The sequence below is a fragment of the Petaurus breviceps genome, unplaced genomic scaffold (genome assembly GCF_028583685.1).
Source record: "Petaurus breviceps papuanus isolate PSGF00001 unplaced genomic scaffold, PetGlider_PUasm1.0 174, whole genome shotgun sequence".
In the NCBI taxonomy this organism is placed as follows: domain Eukaryota; kingdom Metazoa; phylum Chordata; class Mammalia; order Diprotodontia; family Petauridae; genus Petaurus; species Petaurus breviceps.
In genome coordinates this window covers 10,025,285-10,047,807 of record NW_027185761.1, presented here as the reverse complement: position 1 = coordinate 10,047,807, position 22,523 = coordinate 10,025,285, and the positions used below count along the sequence as shown (strand labels likewise).

Genomic DNA, 22,523 nt, shown 5'->3' with positions numbered 1-22,523 from the left:
CTATTATAGCTACATAATATGGTAGAAATATATTACAGGCCAGGTAGGTGGCGCAGGTGATAGCGTGTTGTGTATGGGGTTAGAAAGACCTGAGTTCAAATCCTGACTTAGACACTGACCAGTTGTGTGACCCTGGACAGATCACTTAACCTGCCTCAGCCTTAGTTCTCTCATCTGAAATGCTAGTTGTATTTGTTGTCGTCATCATCATCATCATCATCATTTTTATGAGTAGCATTGGTATTATTACCTCCACTATCTTCAAGCAGACTTTGAACACACTGAGGGTTTTAATCAGAGGGCAGTCAGTTCTCCATGACCAGAAAGCTTAGTGCAGAGGCTGGATGGTTACTTGCTTTTTAACTATTACACTTTGGACTTGTCTCACCTTGCAGTCTACTAAAAGACTCCCTTCTTACTAGCTGTGTGACCTTGGCCAAGTCATTTAACCCCAATTTCCTTGACTTCTCCCTCCCCCTCACCAAAGACTCCATTTTTCGTCAAAATTGTAATCTCTGACTGTAATTTCTACCTTCTCCATTTATAATGTTGAATTTTTATTTTATATCATAGGTAGTTACCATGTATGTGATGAGGACTTGGGAAATAGGAAATCCTGAAAACTGGTCATGCAAAATGCTACTCATTTTCCACTTGAGAATCTTAGTTTATTTTTTATATCAAAATAATATTGTTTGGGAAAGCAGAGAAGGGCAGGGATTATTGGAATCATGGTGGCAAACAGGGATTACTGTCTTATAGATATTGAAGGTTAAAGGACAGTTTCTTATATCCAAAGGCAGAACAACAATAATATAATGGATATATTTCAATGGAAACATTTTAAATCAGAAGGTAGACTGGTGTAGAAATGACTTCATTCACATCTTTAATTTCAATGTTGATTATTTTCATCACTCTGAAAACTCATTGTTAGATAAATTCAATTGAGGTAAGAATTATTAAAACAGTTGTAGTCTATAGGGGCAGCTAGGTGGCACAGTGAATAGAGCACTGGCCCTGGAGTCAGGAGGACCTGGGTTTGGATCCAGTCTCAGATACTTAACACAAAAAATAGCCATGTGACCTTGGGCAAGTCACTTAACCCCAACTGCCCTTCAAAAAGCAAAAAGCAAAAACCAAAAAACAGTTCTAGTCTGGATCACATAAATGAATGGATAAGCTAGGACCAGGGATTCACTGTTTTGCTTCATTCTTGCTTAAAGTCTGAAGATGGTTTAGGCATCTAAGTGAGAACAATAGCTTTGTTTGATTCATAGCCAATCCATCATCTCTACAATTATAGAATCTCAGAGTTCAAAAGGACAGCCTCAGAAGCCATCCAGTTACCTCCATATCTGAACAAGAATTACCTCTACAATGTCCTAGACTAGCAGATATTCAGCCTCCCCTTGAAGACCTCCAGTGAAGGGAAGGAAGCCCACCAAGACAGACACCTGTAATGGTGAGAGTTTGCTCTGAAAGCAGACAGCAGGGATCCATCACTTACGGCACTCTTTTTCATCTCTGTTATTGGTGATTTTGGTTTTCTGACTTTTTGTTCCAAACAGTTTGTTCCAGTTTATTGTGTTTGCATAGCAGAGTTGTCTGTTTTTTGAGATGATGACATCACCATCGCTGATTTCCTTGAGGGAGCGTAAGCCCAAGGAAGTTATGTCCACGCCAACAACAGCAAGAGAAAACTGACCACTGAAATGAAGAGAGAAAAAAAACAACATTGTGACATATAATTATAAATCAGTTAGAAGAAAAGGAAATGCTTGGGGAAGAAAACAACAACATAGCATTGCTGAGAAACGTCTTGGTTTTCAAGGAGACCCCGTTCTTCTCTCCACCTCCAGGTTTCCACACACTACAAGAAGAACTAGATTGTCAGGAGGCATGCACTGTGGCTTTTGGAGACTGTTGGAAATTGACATTTTCTAGAACAGCTTTGAAAGGCATTATTTTCTTTGCCTAAGAAAGGCAGAATTTTCTGATCTTTTATAAATCTAAATGGGGGCTTCAGGGTGACTCTACCTGGAGGACGGTGATTAGGCTAACTGCATGTCAGTGAATTCTGACTGCATGTGAAGTTTCTCTTAAGTGAACTCTCACATCTTTTCCCTTCCAGTGATGTCCTCTCCTAAGCCCCGATTACCTATCCTGAGTATAATTCTTGTCCATACTTGAAAAATAGTTCATTCAATATTAAGGTCTCAGTTGTTAAAGGCTTGATTGGTGACCCCTCCCAGGAGAGTTAGAATCTTCCTGGAATATGTTAAAGGAATGGAGAGATGATCTTGGAATGACATATGGGAGAGTTGGTAATTTTGTATAGGGGTTGCTGCCCATAGTCCTCTCAGGGGGCACTAATTAGGTGATTGCCTACTCTGCTGTTTCTTAGGGTTATAAAAAAATAGAAATTGATTATAGAAAATTTCTGGTAGAATAAATAATTCTCTATAAAAACTAATGGTCTCTTTGAATAAAATTGCCTCCTTATACAGATTGGACTATTATCTGGAGGATTTGCTCATCATTGTGGGAGAGTAATTTCACTATCAAGATTTATTCTTTTATTTTGAATGGTAGGTCAGTGATTAGAAAGAGTAATAGATAATGATATTCCTCTACAGTTAGAAGGCACTTTAGAAACCACTCTCATTATTTCATAGAAGATACTGAGCATCAGAAAAGGGAAATACTGTGCTCAGATGTGTAAGTAGTTAATCTGCTTTTGAGATATTCTAAGGTAAAGATTTTTAACCTGGTGGTCATGGATAGATTTCAGAGTGTCGTTGAACTTGAATGGGAATTTCTTCTTTTTTCACTAAGCTTTAACTGAAATTTAGCATTTTTTTTCAATTATGACTTTAGACATCCAGAAAAGGGGTTCCCAGGCTTCATTAGCTTATCAAAGAGGCCCATAACACACAAAACGTTAAGAATCCCTGATCTAAGGTAAGTTTAAGTCCCAGTCAACTCAAGGGATAACAAAGAACTCTCAAAAATTCTGAAGCCAAAATGAACTTTGGTTTTCTTCAACTAAGAAAACCAAAACACATTTTTAGGAAAGCAGAGGAGAAAGCAAATCACAATGCCAAACCCAAAGCGGTAAGTGATCCCCTCTTCTCTACCCAAAGCATAGGAAATTTGTGGGGAAGGCATCAACCAAATTACAATCAACAAATCAACTCGATTACAGCCTCTGGAGAGTCTCACACATTGGAGGCCTTTAAGAAAAGGCCAGATAAGCATTGTTGAGTATGTGGTGAAGGCGTTCTTCCCATGAGTGGGGAAAGGGAATTGTGCCAAGGAGTTAAGCCAAACAGCACAGGTTTGAAAAGAGAGCTTACAGGGTCTTTCTCCCATCTCCCAAGTGCACTATGGATGGCTTGAAGAACTCTCTCAAATGCCATGCTCCTGGAGGTCTAACAAGAAGCAGTGAAACTATAACATCCTGATACTGAAGAGTCACTGCTTGGCCACCCTGACTGTTAATGTCAGCAGCTTCTACCCATATCCCACCATGGGAAAGATGGATGTTTTGATTTTCTCATGAGCAATTTTTCTCTGTATTGGTACAGTCCCACCAGACACACCATTTTGGTTAAAAATTGTCTCCTGGCATCTAGCCTTCCGTCTGTGAATTCTAATATCAGCACAGCAGAGAAGGCAATTCAGCAAACCCAGGGGTGAACCACAATCTTTGTAACTTTTTAAAAAGTAGCCTCATTAACTCCCCACCACCACCATTCATTCATTTAGTTCATTCAATAAGCATCTATTAAATACCCTGATGTGCCCATCACTGTGATAGGTAGGCACTGAGAATATAAACATAGACAAAATCATTGGATGGGCCATTTGAAATCACTGAATGCAAAGTGTGAAGTGGTTACTGGCAAGCAGGAAAGCCCTGTGTTCCTTAGAGATTAGGTGCCCCTAGCTCAAGCACAAGCAGGTGAGATGCCCCAGAGTTATCTGGTACTGGAGAACAAGAACTGGTTCCTGAAAGGTAAGACAGTCCAAATTAGTGACTCATAATAGTGTTTATCCTGTAAATTGGATGTCCTCAGTTTGCCCCATCTTCAGTCACCATGAGAAGACTTCAAGCATAGCCTGGCACCAGGCCTCTGGGAAGTGGGCCTGGCAAGGAGCCACACAAACAGACTTCTGGGATGGGAGACAATCTATTGTTCTCAAGGAATATACCAAGAGGCCTATTGCATATGATGATATTTTGAAGCTATGTGAATGGAAGCTGGGTAAGAACTGTTTGCCTTCACCTAAAGGCTTCCTTCTGGGCTTAGCTCAGGTGCCACCTAACACTGAAGGCCTTTCCCAGCCCCTCCAGTTACTAATGTTCTCTCCAACCACCAGAAATTACTTTGTACATTCTTTGCATATATTTTCTATTTGCTTATCTAGTTCATATTTTATGTCCTGAATGGAATGTCTGCTCCTTACCTTAAGGGCAAGGTTTTTTTGTTTTTATTTCTGTATCTCCAGTGCATATCATTGCACATAGTGGGGATCTTGAACATAGTAGGTGCTCGATAAATACTTATTACATCGATTAAATTGAATAAATTCTGGCCAAAAGGAGATATTTTGGAAATCCAGATAAACTATATTTGAGTAGCAAGAGGTATGACTATTTTGTAATCTGAGATGATTTTTACCAGTCTTGAATTTACTTGGTTATTATACAGTGATACAGAATACAATTAGAAGTCTAATTATGTAAAACAGCTCTAATAATCAGCAAAGTCATTCTTAAGCCCTATCCCCATATTCCTCCATACTGGTTATATCAATTATTTAATAATTTCTGTTTAGTTATTACAGTTGAATATCTGGAAAAGCCAAAAATATGCTATATTATAAATTGGGCAGATTTCACTCTCAAAGACAATGGGAGTTTCCTGGATAATTCAAGCAAATTTCAAATACCCAGCTTTACCTGAATTATCTGACTAATTTCCACAGCCTTCTTCTTGCTGAACCCCTAAAGATCTGGCCTCTGGAATGGATAAGGTTGAATCCTATCTCTCCTTGACTTAGATATTACAACACAACTATGAGTAGGACTGTTGGCGACTTACTGTTGCTTTGTTCGGCCTCGTATAATTTCCAGATGTTCAAAAGCATGGAGGTCAGTCATGTTTACAGGCCAAGCCTGAATCAGCAAAAATCCTGAAAGTCAATGTTTCATAGGATCATAGATTTAGAATTAGCTAAAGCAGTCCTCAAGGGAAAAAAAGTTATTCCTACCAACATGCATTAACAAAATAGAGAAAGAGATGATGAACATTTAAAAATTAGGAAGCCAAATAAACCTAAAAGAGGATATATTTTAAAATTAGAGGAGAAATAGACAAACTGGAAACCAAAAAAAAAATTATAGAAATGAAATGTAAACTAAAAGCTTGTTATTTGAAAAGACTAATAAAATCCATAAGCCTTGAGTCAATTTGATTAAAAAGAAGAGAGGGGAAAACTTAAATCAGCAAAATAAAAAGTGCTTTACAGATCATGTAATTTCCTCAGAAATAAACCAGTTAAAAGTTGATATTGTCACACATTTATCTGGTTCTGCCGTGAAATTTGAACTTGAGGACTAAATACCAAAATAGTGGTTTGGACCCTTTCCTTCTCCCCTGTATTAGGGGCTGTGCGAAATTGCAACATAGACAAAATCTGTCCAATGTCTTTTCTGTGGACCCTTGTCCAATCACCGAGATGGTCACGTTGCTTTTCCCATTAAAGTATACCCTCTGATAATAATGCTTGAAAAATCACTATTCATCTCTTAACCTTGCCTTATTGTAACTTCATTCCCTCAAGGAGGATGGACAGTGATGTCTTCACTCTGACTTCAGAAAATATGGAAAGGGGTCAAAAATGTTGGAAAAACTGACAATTTGCCCTTTTGGTATCTAATTATAGCACTGTTCTGAATGTAATTCTGTTTCGCTTAAGCAAAACAGAAATAGGGCTGGGATGAGGCAGAGGCCTATGGGAAACAATCTAAACTAGGGCTAAGGGTATGAATCACTACTTTTTTTAACTTAAAGAAATTAATTTTAAATGATGAAATTTCAACTGAATATTGTTTGAGGATTGAGTTCCTTTTTAGTGCATCTCAGATTATACCACTGGTAATGTACATGTATATTAATATATATTTAACTACTGAACCCTATGCCATAAGGGTGGTAGAAGCTCTGATTTCTAGCCATAGCCCTTTCACTGACTTAATCATGTGACCTTGGGAAAGGTCACTTTACTTCTCTGGGTCTGTTTCTCTTCTATAAAATGAGGGATTTTGTAGTCGATGGCCTCTATGCTTGATTATAGTTCTAACACTATCTGAATCTTTGGGGTTTTGTACAAACCTGATATTTCCTTCACAGTCCTGAGAATATTCAGTTCTTTGGGGTCAAGAGGTGGAGTATTCGTGAAGGAATCACTGAAATAAACACAGAAACTTATCATGCAGTGATCACAGACCCAGCAGAAGCAGTGTACTTTCTCTGGACACTCCCTCTTCTCAAACTTCTTACCCTTTAAATGCAACAGGCAAGATATGCAGATCGCCGCTGATGGTGGTACAGTTCTGGAATTGTCTGATGTTGGTCGCATTGATGGAGAGAACATCTTTAAATTCACCAATTCCTATTCCATTGCAAACTAGGAGAAGAGCAGAGAAGATTATTTGATCCAGGTTTCTAGGAATGAATAACTTTCCAGATGAACTTCAAAACGTCTCCCTCATTGTGCAAAATAACCCTCATTTAGTTTTACTATCAGCGGATTACAGATCACTAACATTTAAATCCCATTCAAATGGGGGACGAATACGTCCTTGGGCCATACAAGAGAGATTCAGTTTAACAATATGTTCATTTTAATATTGCAAAATTCATCTTCCAAGCACTAACCCTGGCTCTTCCAGGCCAGCAAAATAGGATGAGTAAGGCAGCTGAGCATCTCATTAAACCCAGTGTGTGTGTATGTGTGTGTGTGTGTGTGTGTGTGTACGTGTGTACATCTCATCCTTTCCCTCTTCCATCATAGCCAGTGAGAAAAGATCATTAGATTAACATTCTAGACACCAGTGTGATGTGGGAATATTTGATGTGGGAATATTTGTTTCACCTCCCTGGGTGGGTCTCAGTTTCCTCCTTTGTAAAATGAAGATGTTAATTCTGGGAGAGCTGCCAATACAAGGAAGTGTTTAGGGTTATGGACTCCTTTCAGACTTCCTCCTTTGCTCAGTAACAGCAGCTGGTTATTATATACTTTTACAACAGTGGCCCTTTCATGCATTTATTAACAAGTAATTATTAATAGCACCATAAAATACCATTACTAGTCACTAGGGATGGAAGAAAGGGTGAAAAAAGGAAAAGAAGGAAGGGAGGGAGAGAGGGAGAAAGGAAGAAAAAAAGGAAGGAAGAAAGGTAAAGGAATAAGGGAAGAGGTAGGGGAAAGAAATTTGACATATATGGACATATCTGTATACATGCTCATGAATACACAAATCCATACATTTATATGTATGTACATACACACACGTTTATGTAAGAGAAAGTGACAGAGCCACACAATATAAAGTCTGTCCATATCTGCCTTAGTGTAGTAAGGGTTTGTGTCCTGGGTCCCTTTAGTAGTTTGGTGAAGTCTATAGACTTTGTCTTAGAATGATGCTTTTAAATTTATAAAATAAATATACCAGATTATTTTTGAAAAAGGATGTATTGACATACAGTTGCCAAGATATTTCTTAAAAATTCATGGATCCCCCAAAATTTATTCTTAGGGGATGCTTAGGGATCCATGGACTCCATGGTATAGATAGTACCAATTAAGTGTCCCAGGCAACTATCTCCAATAATCATGGACCCATAGATTTAGAACAGTAAGGCACCTTGGAAGCAATCAAATCAAACATCTGTGAGGGGTTGAGGATGACAGATGAGGAAACTGAAGCTGCTACAGTTTAAATGACTTGCCCAGGGTAACGCATCTGAAGCATCTTCTTAACATTGAATCTAATATTCTAACTACTGTAATACCTAGTTGACTCACAGAGGTAGGTTGTTATGTCTTGGTGGAAGGAATTTCCACATTAAGAATAGACAAAAATCACTAAGGTTGATAGAATCATAGATTAGTTTTTGCTAATTTACACATACACACACATACATCCTTCCTGTTAGTTTGGGGAAAGAAAAACTTGGGACCCTCCTGTGGGAAACATCTGTTTCCCAAATCCTCTGTATCTCTAATCCAACATTTTCTTCCATAGCCTGCCACATGCCAGATGGCCCTGCATCTTTTCTCATGGCCTTGAGATAGCGTCCTAGGATGTGGAAGGAGTGGAAAGACAGCATTGGGATATAATGGAAGATGAAAGGCTTATTTAAATTCTCCCCCCCGCCCCATCTAATAGTATTTTATTTTACTCCCCAATGATACATAAAGATAGTTTTCAACATTCACTTTTGTAAAATTTTGGGTTCCAGATTTTTCTCCCTCCCTTCCTCTCTTCCCTAAGACAGCAAGCAATCTGATATGGGTTATACATGTATAATCATATAAAACATATTTCCACATTAGTCATGTTTGGAAAGAAGAATCAGAACAAAAGGGAAAAAACCATGAGAAAGAAAAGAAAAAAACAAATTAAAAAATGAAAGTAATATACTTCTATCTGCATTCAGACTCAATAGTTCTTTTTATGGAGGTAGATAGCATTTTCCATCATGAGTCTTTTGGAATTGTCTTGAATCATTGTATTGCTGAGAAGAGCTAAGTCAATCATAGTTGATCATCACACAATGTTGCTATTACAGTGTATAATGTTCTGCTGGTTCTGCTCAGTTCACTCAGCATCAGTTCATATAAGTCTTTCCAGGTTTTTCTGAAATCCATCTACTCATCATTTCTTATAGCACTTATAGTATTCCATGACATTCATATACCACGATTTGTTCAGCCATTCCCCAATTGATGGGCATCCCCTCAATTTCCAGTTCTTTACCACCACAAAAAGAACAGCTTTAAATATTTTTGTACATGTGGGTCCTTTCCCTTTTTCATAATGTCTTTGGGATACAGACCTAGTAGTGATATTGCTGGGTCAAAGGTTATGCACAGTTTTATAGTCTATAGGGCATAGTTTCAAACTGCTCTCCAGAATGGTTGGATCGTGCATTAGTGTTCCAAATTCCTCCCATCTTCTCTAACATTTGTAATTTTCCTTTTCTGTTATATTAGCCAATATGATAGGTGTTAAGTGGTGCCTCAGAGTTGTTTTAATTTGTATTTCTTTAATTAATAGTGATTTTGGACACTTTTTATATGAATATAGTTAGCTTTAATTTCTTCATCTGAAAACTGGTGTTCAAATGGTTAAAGGATTTAACCATTTACTAATTGGGGAATGACTTATGTTTTTATACATTTGACTCAGTTCTCTATATATTTTAGAAATAAGAACTTTTATGAACAACACTGGCTATAAGAATTGTTTCCCAGCTTTCTGCTTTCCTTCTAATCTTGGTCACATTGACTTTGTTTGTACAAAACCTTTTTAGTTTAATGTAATCAAAATAATCCATTTTGTATTTCATAATGTTCTCTATTTTTTGTTTGGCCATAAATTCTTTCCTTCTCCATAGATCTGACAGGTAAACTATTCCCTGCTCTCCGAATGCTTATGGTATTACCCTTTATGTCTAAATCATGTACCCATTTTGACTTTTTCTTGGTATATAGTGTAAGATGTTGGTTTATGCCTAATTTCTGCCATGCTATTTTCTGGGCTTCCCAGCAGTTTACTCCTTCTAACTGCCCTAATAGAAATACAGTTCTCAAGAGTCCAAGGATCATCTTCCTGTATAGGGATGTGAACAGTTTAGCCTTATTGAATAACATGTTTTTTTTTACTTTTATTTCCTATTTACTTTTTTATGCTTCTCTTGAGTCTTGTATTTGAAGATCAAATTTTCTTTTCAGCTCAGGTCTTTTCATCAGGAATACTTGAAAGTCCCCTATTATGCTCAACTTTGCTGGGTAGTTGATTCTTGGTTGTAATCCAAGTTCCTTTGCCTTCTAGAACAGCATATTCCAAGCCCTCTGATTCTATAATATAGAAGCTGCTAAGTCCTGTATAATCCTGACTATGACTCTTTGATATCTGAACTGTTTCTTTTTGACTGCTTGCAGTATTTTCTCCTTTACCTGATAATTCTAGAATTTGGTTCCAATATTCCTTGGAATTTTCATTTTGGGATCTCTTTCAGGGGATGATGAGTAGATTCTTTCAATTACTCTTTTACCCTCTGGTTCTAGGATATCAGGGTAGTTTTCCTTGATAATTTCTTGAAAGATGCTATCCACTCTCTTTTTTTGATCATGGCATTCCAGTAGGACTACAATTCCTAAATTATCTCTCCTGGATCTATTTTTCCAGGTCATGAAGTGTTTTACATTTTATTCTTTTTTTTTTCATTCTTTTGATCTGACTGATTCTTGATGTCTCATAGCTTGTACTTGCCCCATTCTAATTTTTAAGGAATTATTTTCTCCAGTTAACTTTTGTACCTCCTTTTCCATTTGGCCAATTCTACTTTTTAAGTAGTTGTTTTCTTCAGTGGACTTCCATGCGCCGCCCTCCCCCCCATCCCCCTAATTTGGTCAAGTGAATTTTCTTCAGTGGATTTTTGTTCTTCCTTTTTCAGACTGTTGACTTTCACTTGCCTACCTCTCACTTCTTTTCCACTTTTTCTTCTACCTCTCTAATTTGGTTTTGAAAATTCTTTTTGAGCTCTTCCAAGAAGGCTTTTTGGACTAGAAACCAATTCATATTCCCCTTTGAGGTTTTCCCTGTAAGCGTTTTGACATTGTTTTCCTCTTCTGAGTTTGTGTTTTGATTTTCCCTGTCACTATAGTAGCTTTTTATGGTCAGCTCTTTTCCATTTTTTTGCTCATTTTTTAGCCAATTTCATGGCTTTTAAAGTTGAGTTCTCCTGCTGGAACACAGGGTGCACTATCCTGAGCTTCTTGTGCTGTAAGTTAAAGGTCTGGTCATTGGCTTTCTGTGCTGGGGCTTCAGGTGCTGGCAGCTTGCCTGTTGACTGCGGTGGCTCAGCTTACTAACGCCTGTTGTGCTGGGATTCTGGGGCTGGCAATTTGCCTTCTACACTGGGGTTGGAGGCCTTACAGGTAGCTGCTGTGCCACTGGTCTGTTGAGCCAGAACCAACAGGCCTCAGTTGCTAATCTGTGCTATGGCTAAGAACCTCCAGCTGGCTTGCCTGGACACTGTGCTGTGCTGCGCTCCTGTTTTACCCAATTGAGACAGAACTTTCCTGACATCTTTCTAAGTTATCTTGAGCTAGAAAATTGTTTCACTCCATCTTTTTGTAGATTCTGTCACTCCAGAATCCATTTAGAGGCTTGATTTAAAGTTGTTTCCTAGGGAAACTGGGGAGAGCTCAGGTGACTTCTTGGCTTTTCTCTACTAGTTTGGCTCTGCCTCAGGCTTATTCAAAATTAAGGAAAAAGGCAATCTCTCATTTTGTTCTTCCTTCTCAGTGGAAATGATTGAGAATTTTCTATCCTAATGCAGATTAATTCTTTCCTTGTCTCACTCCCTTAGATCAGGTCCTATTTCCAAGTTCTTAGGCCTTTTCACCAGGGAGGCATGTGCCCAGAGCTTTCCTGAAGGCTTCAGATTTGCAAGGTGAGGCTCTTTTCCCCAATTCTTTAATGACATTCATCCCGCAGTTTCTGCTGCTCTTCTCCCTCCAACCTTTCCAGACTTATCTCCAAATAACTATCTTAGGCTGTTCTCTGCCCTTGTTTTAATGTCCCCAAATGAATTCTATCCTGCATCATATGAAGTTCATACAGAAGATTTTTGGCACTAGGATTCCCATGCTAACAGGGTTAGTGATCTCTGATTTTGAGTTTGTATTCTCAAGGCACAGAGGAGGCACTTAATAGATGCTTGTTGAATTGCACTGAAAATAGTCACCAAATTATGGTATATGAATATGATGGTGCCTTAAGAAATGATGAAAAGTATTGTCTCAAAGAAACCTGGGAAGACCCCAGCTGACCTAGGAAGTAAAGGTCAGGAATAACAAAGATGGACCTTTCTGGCCTCCTGTAGCTTTTTTTTTTTTTTAAAGCAATTGGGGTTAAGTAACTTGCTCAAGGTTACATGGCAAGTTATTTTTGTGTGGGTGCTGAGTATCTGAGGCTGGAACTGATCCCAGGTCTCCCGACACTGGGGCCTACGCTCTTACTCACTATGCCACCGGCTGCCCTTCCTGTAGCTTTTTTACCTTTACTACATGGACCTTCACATTTTTTACATTTTCGGACACCATCTTCTTCCACTTCATAAGTCTCGGCATTACAGGAGCGAACACAAGAACCATGGTCTGTCACCACATAGTTATCTAAGGATGAGGGAAAGAAAAAAGAGTCATGGAACAGAGCCGGTTGTTTCTGGAATGAGTTCAGTAGTTCTATCTTATTCTACAACGTCTAAGTTGTGGAATGGACACAATGCTTTCCCCTTGTTATTTACTTTGTACATAAAACTATATTGAATATAAACTATATATTCAGTTGTTTCATCATATGAAATTAAGACAAATGAGCTAAATAAGAAATTATAGGTAAATAGTTTTGGGGGGGAGTGTATTCTAGTGATTCCCAATAATTTTAATTATTTAAAATATTTTATTTCATCTTCAGAATACCCATAGGAAGCTTGAATACCTATAGTCATAAAAATCCCTAAATTTAAATTCTTTGAAATTAGTTATTTCTTTAAATCTCAAATTTGAGCTATTAAATATTTTTAAATTTGTTTTTAAGAACATAAATTTGTGACAAGATCATTTCTGTATGGTCGTTGGGTGACTTCCCCCTTGGTATAAACGTTGAGATAAGAGACAGAGTGCTAGACTTAGAGTCTGGGTGCCTGGGGTTCAAATTCCACTTACTCATAGTGTGGCCCTGGACAAGTCACTTTAGCCTTTTGGTTCTTAATTTCTTCATTTGTAGGATGAATGTAATTATTCTTGTAACATATATCTCACAGGGTTGTTGTGGGACTTGAACTAAGAAATGTGAAGTGCTTTGCAAAGTTTAAGGTGCCCTTTAAATATTAATTGTCCTTATGTTCATTAAGACCAAATTTCTTATTTGGCATCTTAAGTCCTCTTAGGAAGACTGGCATGGTCAATTACTTGAAATTTTTTATTATTGTTATTCAGCCTTAACCCAAGTTTGAGATTCTTTTGTGCTCTATTAACTGACAGTGGAAGGTCGGAGGCTAAAAATCTGAAAAACCCATGCACATTAAATTAATCTTCCTTACCTACACTACTTTCTAAGAAAGAAAGGACCATTGTCTACTATGAAATTACTTTGTGACACTGGACAACTCAATCTGCCTTTCTTGACCTCAGTTATTTATTTATATATTCAGTTATTCATTCATTCAACCACCATTTCTTAAAAGCCTAATAAGTTTTAAAACACTGTGATGGATGCTGGGGGAGAATCGTCATCATCATCATTCCCATAGCCTCAGCCTTTACAGGGTTGATCTACAGAATGTGTAAAGGTGGATTGAATTCTTCTAACATCCCGTTTGGGTCTAACTGTAATTTTGTGTTCAGTGTTACCAACTAATGTAAGCAGGACATGGAGACTTATGCCATTAATGAGTTTATGGTGCCACCTGTCCTGCCTCCTATTCCATATTTACTTATCTAGCACTGTCTCTATTTTTGTTTTAACTGGAATTGAAAGGTCTTTAATAAGAAACCACTTCTCCTTCAACATGTCTCCTTCCCTTCCTTCTCAGGAGATTGGAAATCCCAGTGCCCCAAAAAGAGAGAAGGGGAGGGAAATGCTTGTATAGTTGAAAGATACCAATGTAGAAGATAGATCTCTTTCTACAAATTCTCTAATTTAGTGCCCTCAGTGAAATACCAAGGGAGTTCAGATGACTTCAGTCCCCTGATAGTGAGACTACTGGGGACTGCTGCCCTTGGTTGGTGACAGCTGGATGTCAGAGTAGCATAGCCTGGCAAAAAGAGATCATCCTAAGGAACAGAGTGCAGACACCACAGCCATGAGAAATAATGAAGATAATGGCCCTTCAGCATAGAATGCTGCTCACCCATAAGGGACCTGGGGCTTCCAGCCTAAATCCCCTGCCCTTCAAGAAGAGGACATTATGCCTTAGTAGTCTGCTAGGCAGCTACATGATAACTACATCCTGAATGACCACCAGAGGAATAGTGTCAATCCATCTCCCCCAGAAGTTAATGGAATAAATTAAGAGGGCCTTTCAAGGGTTCTTAAGTCATGAAATCTTGGTAGGGAAATCCTCAAAGTTAAATGACAACCTTTGCAGCAGGGGCTTTGGTGAACTCACGTGGGCACTTGCGTACACAGGTGGCTCCAAAGCTGTATTTGCCTTCTGGGTTGACATCCATCTGGTACGTGGTGGGGTTGTACAGCATCAGAGGGGGGCAAGTGTCTTTGCATGTGGCTTCATCTCGAAACTTCCGGCACACCTGTTGCAAGGTGGGATACCAGTGATGAGAGACTAGGCACACACTTCCAAGCAGGCCAGATGATTTCAATTGGAACTGAGTGTTACATAATATGAAGACGCTTTATTTCAGTGAAAGATAACTAGCTCAGTCACTTAAAAATGAGTCACAACAGTCCTTTCTCTTTGTTTTCTTTATTGTACCTGGCCTGTTTGGAGTAATGCATGCATTAGGATACTTAGACGAGGAAGTGCCTGATAACTTTTCAACCAAGATATAGAAACATCATGAACCTCATGACTTGTCCCATTAACTAGAGTTCATTTCTTTTCAGAATCAAAGCCCTATTTAAAGATGCATTTTTTTTGGAAACCTGATAGATCTGTCTCTGTGGGAAAGAATCTAGCTGAGAAAAATATAATGGAGCCTGGAGTGAATAGATTGAATCACAGGAATGGAGAGTTCAGAGGTCATTGAGTCCAACCCCTACCTGAAAGGAATGCCAGCTACAATGTGCCTTTCAAGTGAATCATATTCCTCAGCGAACAAAATATTTCCTGAAATGTTCCTTTCCAATATGAGTTAAAATTATTCTATGTTGACATTTAGAAAGGCATCAATCAATAAACATTTATTGTCTTCTATGTGCCAGCACCATGCTAAGCACCAGGAATACAAGACAGTGCCTGTCCTCAGAAGCTTACAGTCTAATAGGGGAGACAACATGCAAAGAAAGGTAGACAGAGCAAGGTCTATATAGGATAAATAAGAAATAATGAGCAAAGGGAAGACACTGGACTTGAGAGAGGTTGGGGAAGGCTTTCTGTGGAACATAGGATTTTGGCTGGGACTTAAAGGAAGCCAAGGAGGTAAGTAGGTGGCCTTGGGGAGGAGGGCAGCCCAAGAAAAGGCCTAAAGTAGAGAGATAGAGGGTCTTGTTCATAGAACAGCCAGGAGGCCACTGGATCAAAGGCATGAAACCTCCCCAAGCCCCTAGGAAAGGCTGTGGACCCTTTCCTATCAGTTGATATCTATAATCCATGGTCCTAAAAGTTCCAAAGGGCCTCTAGATCTGGGTGTGTGGCCACTCCAGGATCTCTTTAGTCAAGTGAAATGGATTCTAGGTTTTGATGTGGCCTGCTGAGGCTTTCTCACAGATGCCACCACAATGAAAAACAGAATGGTTCTGAGACCTCTTTGTGATAAACTGTGATGTCCCTACCACACAAAGTCCTCGGATTCTCTATGAAGTAAAGGTACTTTCCCCATCCCACTCCTTCTTAAGTAACTGTCTCTGAGTATTCAAAGTCAAATGAGTAGAGGCAGCAAGTGGGTAGAGCAGTGGGCTTGGAGTTAGGCATTTCAGATCTGGCTTCAGGTAATTACTACTTAGCTGCATAGACCTGGGAAGGTCACGTCACTTCAGTCTTCCTGTTTTCTCATCTGTAAGATGAGGTTACTAATGGCACCTTTCTCACCAGAATTTTGTGAGATTCAAATCAGATAACATATGTAAAGTACCTTGCTATCTTAAGCTGCTATGTTCTTTATTACAGACACTCTAGGAATTGGGACTCCCTTAAGGCTATACGATAGCCCCTCTTACCAGGCAGTCACTCTCTCGGGGTCCAGTACAACCTGCTGCACACTGGTTGTGGCAACAGTCACTGGGGGAACTACCGCGACACCGTCCTGAGCACTGCTGGGCACAGATGGTCTTTGTCACTGGAAAAGAGCAAAGGTCACCCAGGTGAACCAGATGTTCATTCAATTTTTTTTTTAAAGATATTTGGTGGTCCTTTTCCACGTGGATTAGGTTCATCAAAGGTGAACTGGAGGTTTATGAAAACGGAAGTTTTTCGAGCTTTAGCAAAGACCTTTCCCAGGTGGTTTAGGGTCTGGTACCAATCCTCAAAACTGATAAAGGGTAGCTTGATCTCACACGCACTAGGGAGTACAGCTTTGCCACTTGTGTCAGTAGCTTGGGATGCTGGATATCTGAGAGTGGATAAAAGGAGGTTCTGCTGTGCCCCTTAAAGATAGAAGAGGATATGTCAGTCATTGCCCCAAGACTTTTTTAAGGACTTCAGAAATTAATCTCAGAATTTTTTGAGGATTTTTGGTAAAGCAGCACTACTTGTCATCTCCTGACAACCTTATCAGTTCCGCATGAGTTTCTACTCTAAACTGGTCTTGCCCAGATGATCTCATGGAAATGCAAATGCTTTCTTCCTTAGAACACCCTGTTGGGTTCACTGTTCTGAAAAGGATGGCTTCTGTTTGGGTATCAATTATCAAACATGGCCTCCCTTGTATTTATAATATACAGGACCTTCACAGGCATTTTTCTACCACCACTGACTAGAATAATCTTTGTGATTATTATACCTTTTTCACTGACCTTATTCTGCTCTGATGCTAGAGATTTTTCATAGGTAAGGGGGATAGATAGTAATAGATGAGTTCAGAGAAGGGGTGTGAGGTTGTATGGTGTTTCAGAAGTAAGTTCAGGGTCATAAGAAGGCTAAAGTTTAATTTTCATCTGGTACTTAACAGCCAGGCCCAGAGGCAAAGGAGGCCTGTTTATGTTCTCAAAATAAGCTGGCAATATTGGATCCAGCCTTCAAGATTCAGAACCAAGAACAATCAGGAGTGGCCGAATATTGGCAAAACATCAATGTACCTAAGTAGATTAAGATTCATCCAAAAAGTGTTCTTCCAAATTTGATTTGGTCAGTGTAAGACTTCAGTCACTATCAACTCTAATGGACTGGGCCAGTCCCACGTTCCCTCAATTGAGTTTCAGCTATGAAAAGCTTGCCACCAGGCCTCTTGTTTCCTGTAACCAAATCAGGTGAACTCCCCAGGCCTTGGGCCATTATCAGAAAATAAAAACCGAACAGTCTTATACCATCATGCGTCCAATGGGAGAAATGATTAAAATAACAATGCACAGTTAATGTTATGTTTTAAGTTTTTACAAAGTGCTTTACATGAATTATCTCATTTGGGCCTCACAACAGCCCTGAGGGGAAAGCAGTGCAGATATTATTATCCCCACTGGGAGATATTCAGGTTATTGCCCAATCATTTGAAGAAAATGAGTATATAATAAATATAAAAATCCATATACTTACAACTCTGGCAATTTTGTGGTCCAGGGCCCCAACAGCTTCCATTGGGACAACTAGAATCACACTTTTCACCTAAAATTAATAATAAAAAAAGAGAAATTTGTAATATTCCAGTGTGAGGGCTCTGATCAATTCAAATCATTTTGTCCATTATTCCTAGCTCATTGTGAATTCTGAGATTCCAAAAATGGAAACACAGCAAAAATAAACAATAAAACCAGCTGCCAATGAAGAAATGAAAGTTCACCAATACATTAAGCCAGTAACAATTTTAAGAATCTCAGCATTGGAAAGGAGAGAATTTAGTCTAATCTCCTTATTGTACAGTTGAGAAGTAACAGGCCCAGAGGAGCTGATTTAAGATCATCTTAAGGCAAGGCAGGACTCGCACTGGAACCTATGTCTCTGGCTTTTCGATGAGACTTCGTTTCAGTACCCTATGTTGCTTTAGAATTTATCTGATATTGTATGAGTCAGCAAGCATTTTTTAAGTACCTACTATGCACTAGGTGCCATGACAAGCTTGTTGACATATATGAAGAACATAATACTTTAAGGGGTTTCTCTTAAGATCACCTAATAAGCCAGAATTTTAAATCCTGGCTCTTGAAAACCCTGGCCACTTTCTGTTGCCTTTACACTCTCTGTGCCACAATGCCTTGTACATAGTAGGTGGGTGATTAATAAATTCTGTTGAAGGGTTTCTTATTCTTCCATGCTCTGACAGTCACTGATGATAAGTTTGCATGTATATGTAGTTCTCTCCATTTTAAGTTACCACATTAATCATTTGATTGTCTCTGACTGTAACTACATAAGAAGGCACACAAAATTTTTTAGAGTCTGGGCTTTGACTTGCATTTTACCCTGTGAAGGTGAAAAATCTCTGTTTTTTCAGAAGTCAATTTGAGTAATTATTGAACAGCCTAAGAAACTCACTAGTGTGTTGAGGTCTGCTACTGGTTTGTAGGACTTTTTTTTTTTTAAAGCAATCGGGGTTAAGTAACTTGCTCAAGGTTACACGGCCAGTTATTTCTGGGTGTGGTGCTAAATATCTGAGCCCAGATTCGATCCCAGGTTATCCTGACCCTGGGGCCGGTGCTGTAGGACTTTCTTAAGTACCTAAAATTGCACTTGTTACTTGTACGTCTTTTTTTAAATGTTATTGCAACATGCAATTTTGTTTATCAATTCACATAAATTTCTGTGTGTCATTTATGTGAATAATTCTGCATGTATTTGCTCTTCAGAGTTGCAGAGAAAATACTGAATCACTAAATTAGCTAAAAAAAATTTAAATCAATGATTAGGGGGTGGCCAGGTAGCACAGTGAGTAAGAGCACCGGCTCCAGTGTTGGGATGACCTAGAGATTGAATCCCAGGCTCAGACACTTAGCACCCACCCAGAAACACCTGGCCATGTAACATTGAGCAAGTTACTTAACCCAATTGCTTAGGGGTGGCCAGGTGGCTCCGCGAGTAAAAGCACTGGCTCCAGTGTCGGGATGACCTGGGGATCAAATCTGGGCTCAGATACATAGCACCACACCCAGAAATAACTGGCCGTGTAACCTTGAGCAAGTTATTTAACCCCGATTGCTTTAAAAAAAAACAAATGATCAGAATATATTTTTTGGTAATAATTTGTTTTTATTTTTAGGCAATCAGCGTTCATTCACTTGCCCAGGGTCACAGAGCTGGTAAGTGTCTAAAGCTGGGTTTGAACTCAGGTGCTCTATCTACTGTACTACCTAAGCTGCCCTGGCAAGAATTTAATAACTTACAAGTAATTTTATTCAAGTTTCCTTTATTTCTCTGGTAAATTAAAACAATTATTTTTTGTTAAGCAGTTTTTTGTTTTGATTTTTGTTTTTTTACCAGGGTTGGTAAAAAGGGTTTTTGTTTGTTTGTTTTATAGCCTCCAAAAAAGCTCATTTCTTCAGGGATCACCATCGTCATTTTAATTCCCTCAGGTAAAACCTTGGGCTCCCCTTGTGTGTGCATGCCCATCTGTGTAAAATGTGTGTGTGTGTGTATGTCTGTGTATAAAACACACATATGTATATACATGTGTGTAGATATATATAATGACAAGACAAAGTGATCACTTGAACATGAATTACTGTTGTTTCTAATTTTGTCATCAAGAAAAATCAGCTTGCATACCAATAAAGACTCCATGTTATGATTACAGGTATTAATATAGAAAAATGTTGACTCAGACTCTGAATGAATGTAAAATTCATACATTATCATTTACCGAGAGCCAATAATATAGTTCTATGAAGGTAAAAATAACTTGTTTCAAACAAACACTTAGAAAACTAGACTGACTCATTAATATATAATTGGTTTTCACCTGTGACATATACATTGTGGCCCAAACTCAAAATGTAGAGAATATTGAGAGCAACCAGACATTAATAGCAATGACCAGAACCATGCTTTGGACACAACTATACATATTATGTTGAAATAATAGCGTAGATATTGTACAGTGTGGTTGCTTCCCTTTTGGAGAATATGCAAGAGAGCAGACTTTCCGGACGCTAAACTTTTGATAGCTCCTACCCCAGCCTAGAAGAGTCAAAAGCATAGCAAGAATCATTAAAGAGAGTGACTAATTGAGATTCTTCATTTGGGGAGAAAGACAAAGGCTTTATTGGTTGCCTAATCTAATTAACCAGAGGCTCAACAGTTAAAGAGGATATTTATAGAGACATTTCTTGAGTGATAGTTCAGGTTACTAGCCTGGACAATTCACCCTTCTCAGTACCCCTCAAATCGTTTCCTAAAAGCAAATTATATAATATAGCTCATAGGAGACTATATGACCTGAGAAAGGTTTCAGTTTCTTATAAAATGAGTTTTTAATAGCAATTTATTTAAAGGCTGAAGGGACTTTAGGGACTATTGAGTCAATCCCTTCCCTTCATTTTGCAGATGAGAAACGCTGAGCTAGACAGTGGTTACTTGACTTATCTAGGATCATACAGGTAATAATATACACTCTATCACATGAGTGAATGACTCCTTTCTCATACAATAGTGTATTCACTCCCTCTATCGCCTTATATAGATCCCATTTAACCTACCTTGAGAACTCATTTACCTTTCAAAAAATAAAATGGCAGGGGGATGGGGACGTATAGAAAAGGTGCTATTCGGCTAAAATTGGCAGCTGAAATAAAGTTTATGGAACACTTACAGCTCTTAGGATGGATGTTGTTGTCTATTGTGATATTGTTGAAATAGTTGGAATACACAATATCCTTCCACTGGATCGTATCCATATTACACAGGGTTGGGTTATTGTTGAACCGAACACCACCAGCAAGGATTTCTATATAAAATAAAAGAAACTTCAATTGTATTCTAATCAAAATATTTGTGAGGGTTTTGTTTTGTTTTGTTTTTCACACCTTCATTTCTAAGAAGGACAAGTATCCTACTGAGGGTAATAGACAGGAGGTCAGTGGAGGCTAGAGAAGATGGTAAAGGCTTCAGGGAGGAATTGGGACTTAATTTGACCTGAGTTCTGAAACACGGACAGGATTTTGATGATGGAAAGGAAAGGGAGAGGTATCCTTTTGCTATAACAGCAGGGAACTTCAAGGTAGGATTCAGTGTGTGTGTGTGTGTGTGTGTGTGCAGAAATGACTGTGAGTTAAAAACAAAAGCCATCAATGAAAAGTATTATTTTTAAAAAGAGAGAAAGGAAGGAAAGAGGAATTCTAGGAAGGGACGTCAAGACAGTGAAGAAGTTGGTGAGAGCAAAAGATTCATGTCAGAGAAATCCAGAAAGAGGAGTAAGTCATTTAAACTCCCACTGCTCTAGGCCAGGGGTCACCAAACTATAATAGAGTTATTGTGGGCCAGATTTGGCCTTCAGGCCCTAGGATGTCTACCCCATCTCTATGCAGTGAGTTGCAGGGATGCCAAGCCATCCTAGAAGAGGGACCAATGAAATCACAAGTCTTGTCTCTAACAGACCATATCTATCCTAGAGGCAATGCAGAGCCAGTCAAGATTTTTGAACAAGGGGAATGATAATGATAAAAGTGGTATTAGGGGAAGGCTAACTTGGTAGCATTGTGTAGATTGGATTAGAAGGCAGGATGAATCTAAAGTAACTAAGGATGAATCTAGCAGTAACTAAAGTTTCAGCTGATGGGGACTTGGTCTAGGGTGAAAACCAGTAACACAAAAGAGACATTTTCAAGGAAGAACTGAAGGCAGTTGGTACTTCCTCAGATATAGAGGATGGAGGACACGTTTGATTCAGAGATGGATCAAAGCTTTCTAGTTTCTATGACAAACAGAATATAATTGTGAACAGTTGGAGGCTTGTCTGGTTCACTGAAATGCTTAAAGATTGATCTGCATGGATAGAGCTTGCCAGAGGCTTGATTGTTCTTTGCTGCTCCTGGGATCTGGTAAATTTATTGGTGTCTCTCTCCCCTACCTCATTCCTTCCTTAAAAAACTGGCATGGCTTACTCTCAATTCCCTCATTATTAGCTTTCTGTATTTTTATAATGGATTTTGTCCTCAGATAAAGCTATGTTGATTTTCACTACAATCTGAGAAAGTATTTGCTCTAAGGAATAGCAATATGGTGGTAGTGGCAGGAGAACAAAAGGGAATCTGTGAAACCAATTATCCTAGCCTTAACTAGAAGCCTCAATTAAGTTCTCTCTGGTGATACAAAGAGGGACTTCCTATGGCTAGGCCACATCTGGCCCAGACCCTTGTTCCTGCTGTTTCTCCTGCCTAGAATAAACTCTCC

The 22,523-nt window shown here is 38.8% G+C and overlaps 1 protein-coding gene across 1 annotated transcript in view; it reads right to left on the bottom strand.

Annotated features, from left to right (window-relative positions):
- EGFR (epidermal growth factor receptor) overlaps positions 1-21,241 on the bottom strand; it is an 84,810-nt gene extending 63,569 nt beyond the window's left edge. The window contains exons 1-9 of the mRNA XM_069083732.1: positions 20,944-21,241; positions 17,739-17,807; positions 16,208-16,326; positions 14,481-14,622; positions 12,367-12,483; positions 6,573-6,699; positions 6,405-6,478; positions 5,112-5,202; positions 1,511-1,710 (exon numbers count right to left, since the gene is read on the bottom strand). Coding sequence (XP_068939833.1) covers positions 1,511-1,710; positions 5,112-5,202; positions 6,405-6,478; positions 6,573-6,699; positions 12,367-12,483; positions 14,481-14,622; positions 16,208-16,326; positions 17,739-17,807; positions 20,944-21,028 — 1,024 coding nt within the window. The 5' untranslated portion in view covers positions 21,029-21,241. The remainder of the gene's footprint in view (positions 1-1,510; positions 1,711-5,111; positions 5,203-6,404; positions 6,479-6,572; positions 6,700-12,366; positions 12,484-14,480; positions 14,623-16,207; positions 16,327-17,738; positions 17,808-20,943) is intronic.
- Positions 21,242-22,523: the final 1,282 nt, after the last annotated feature.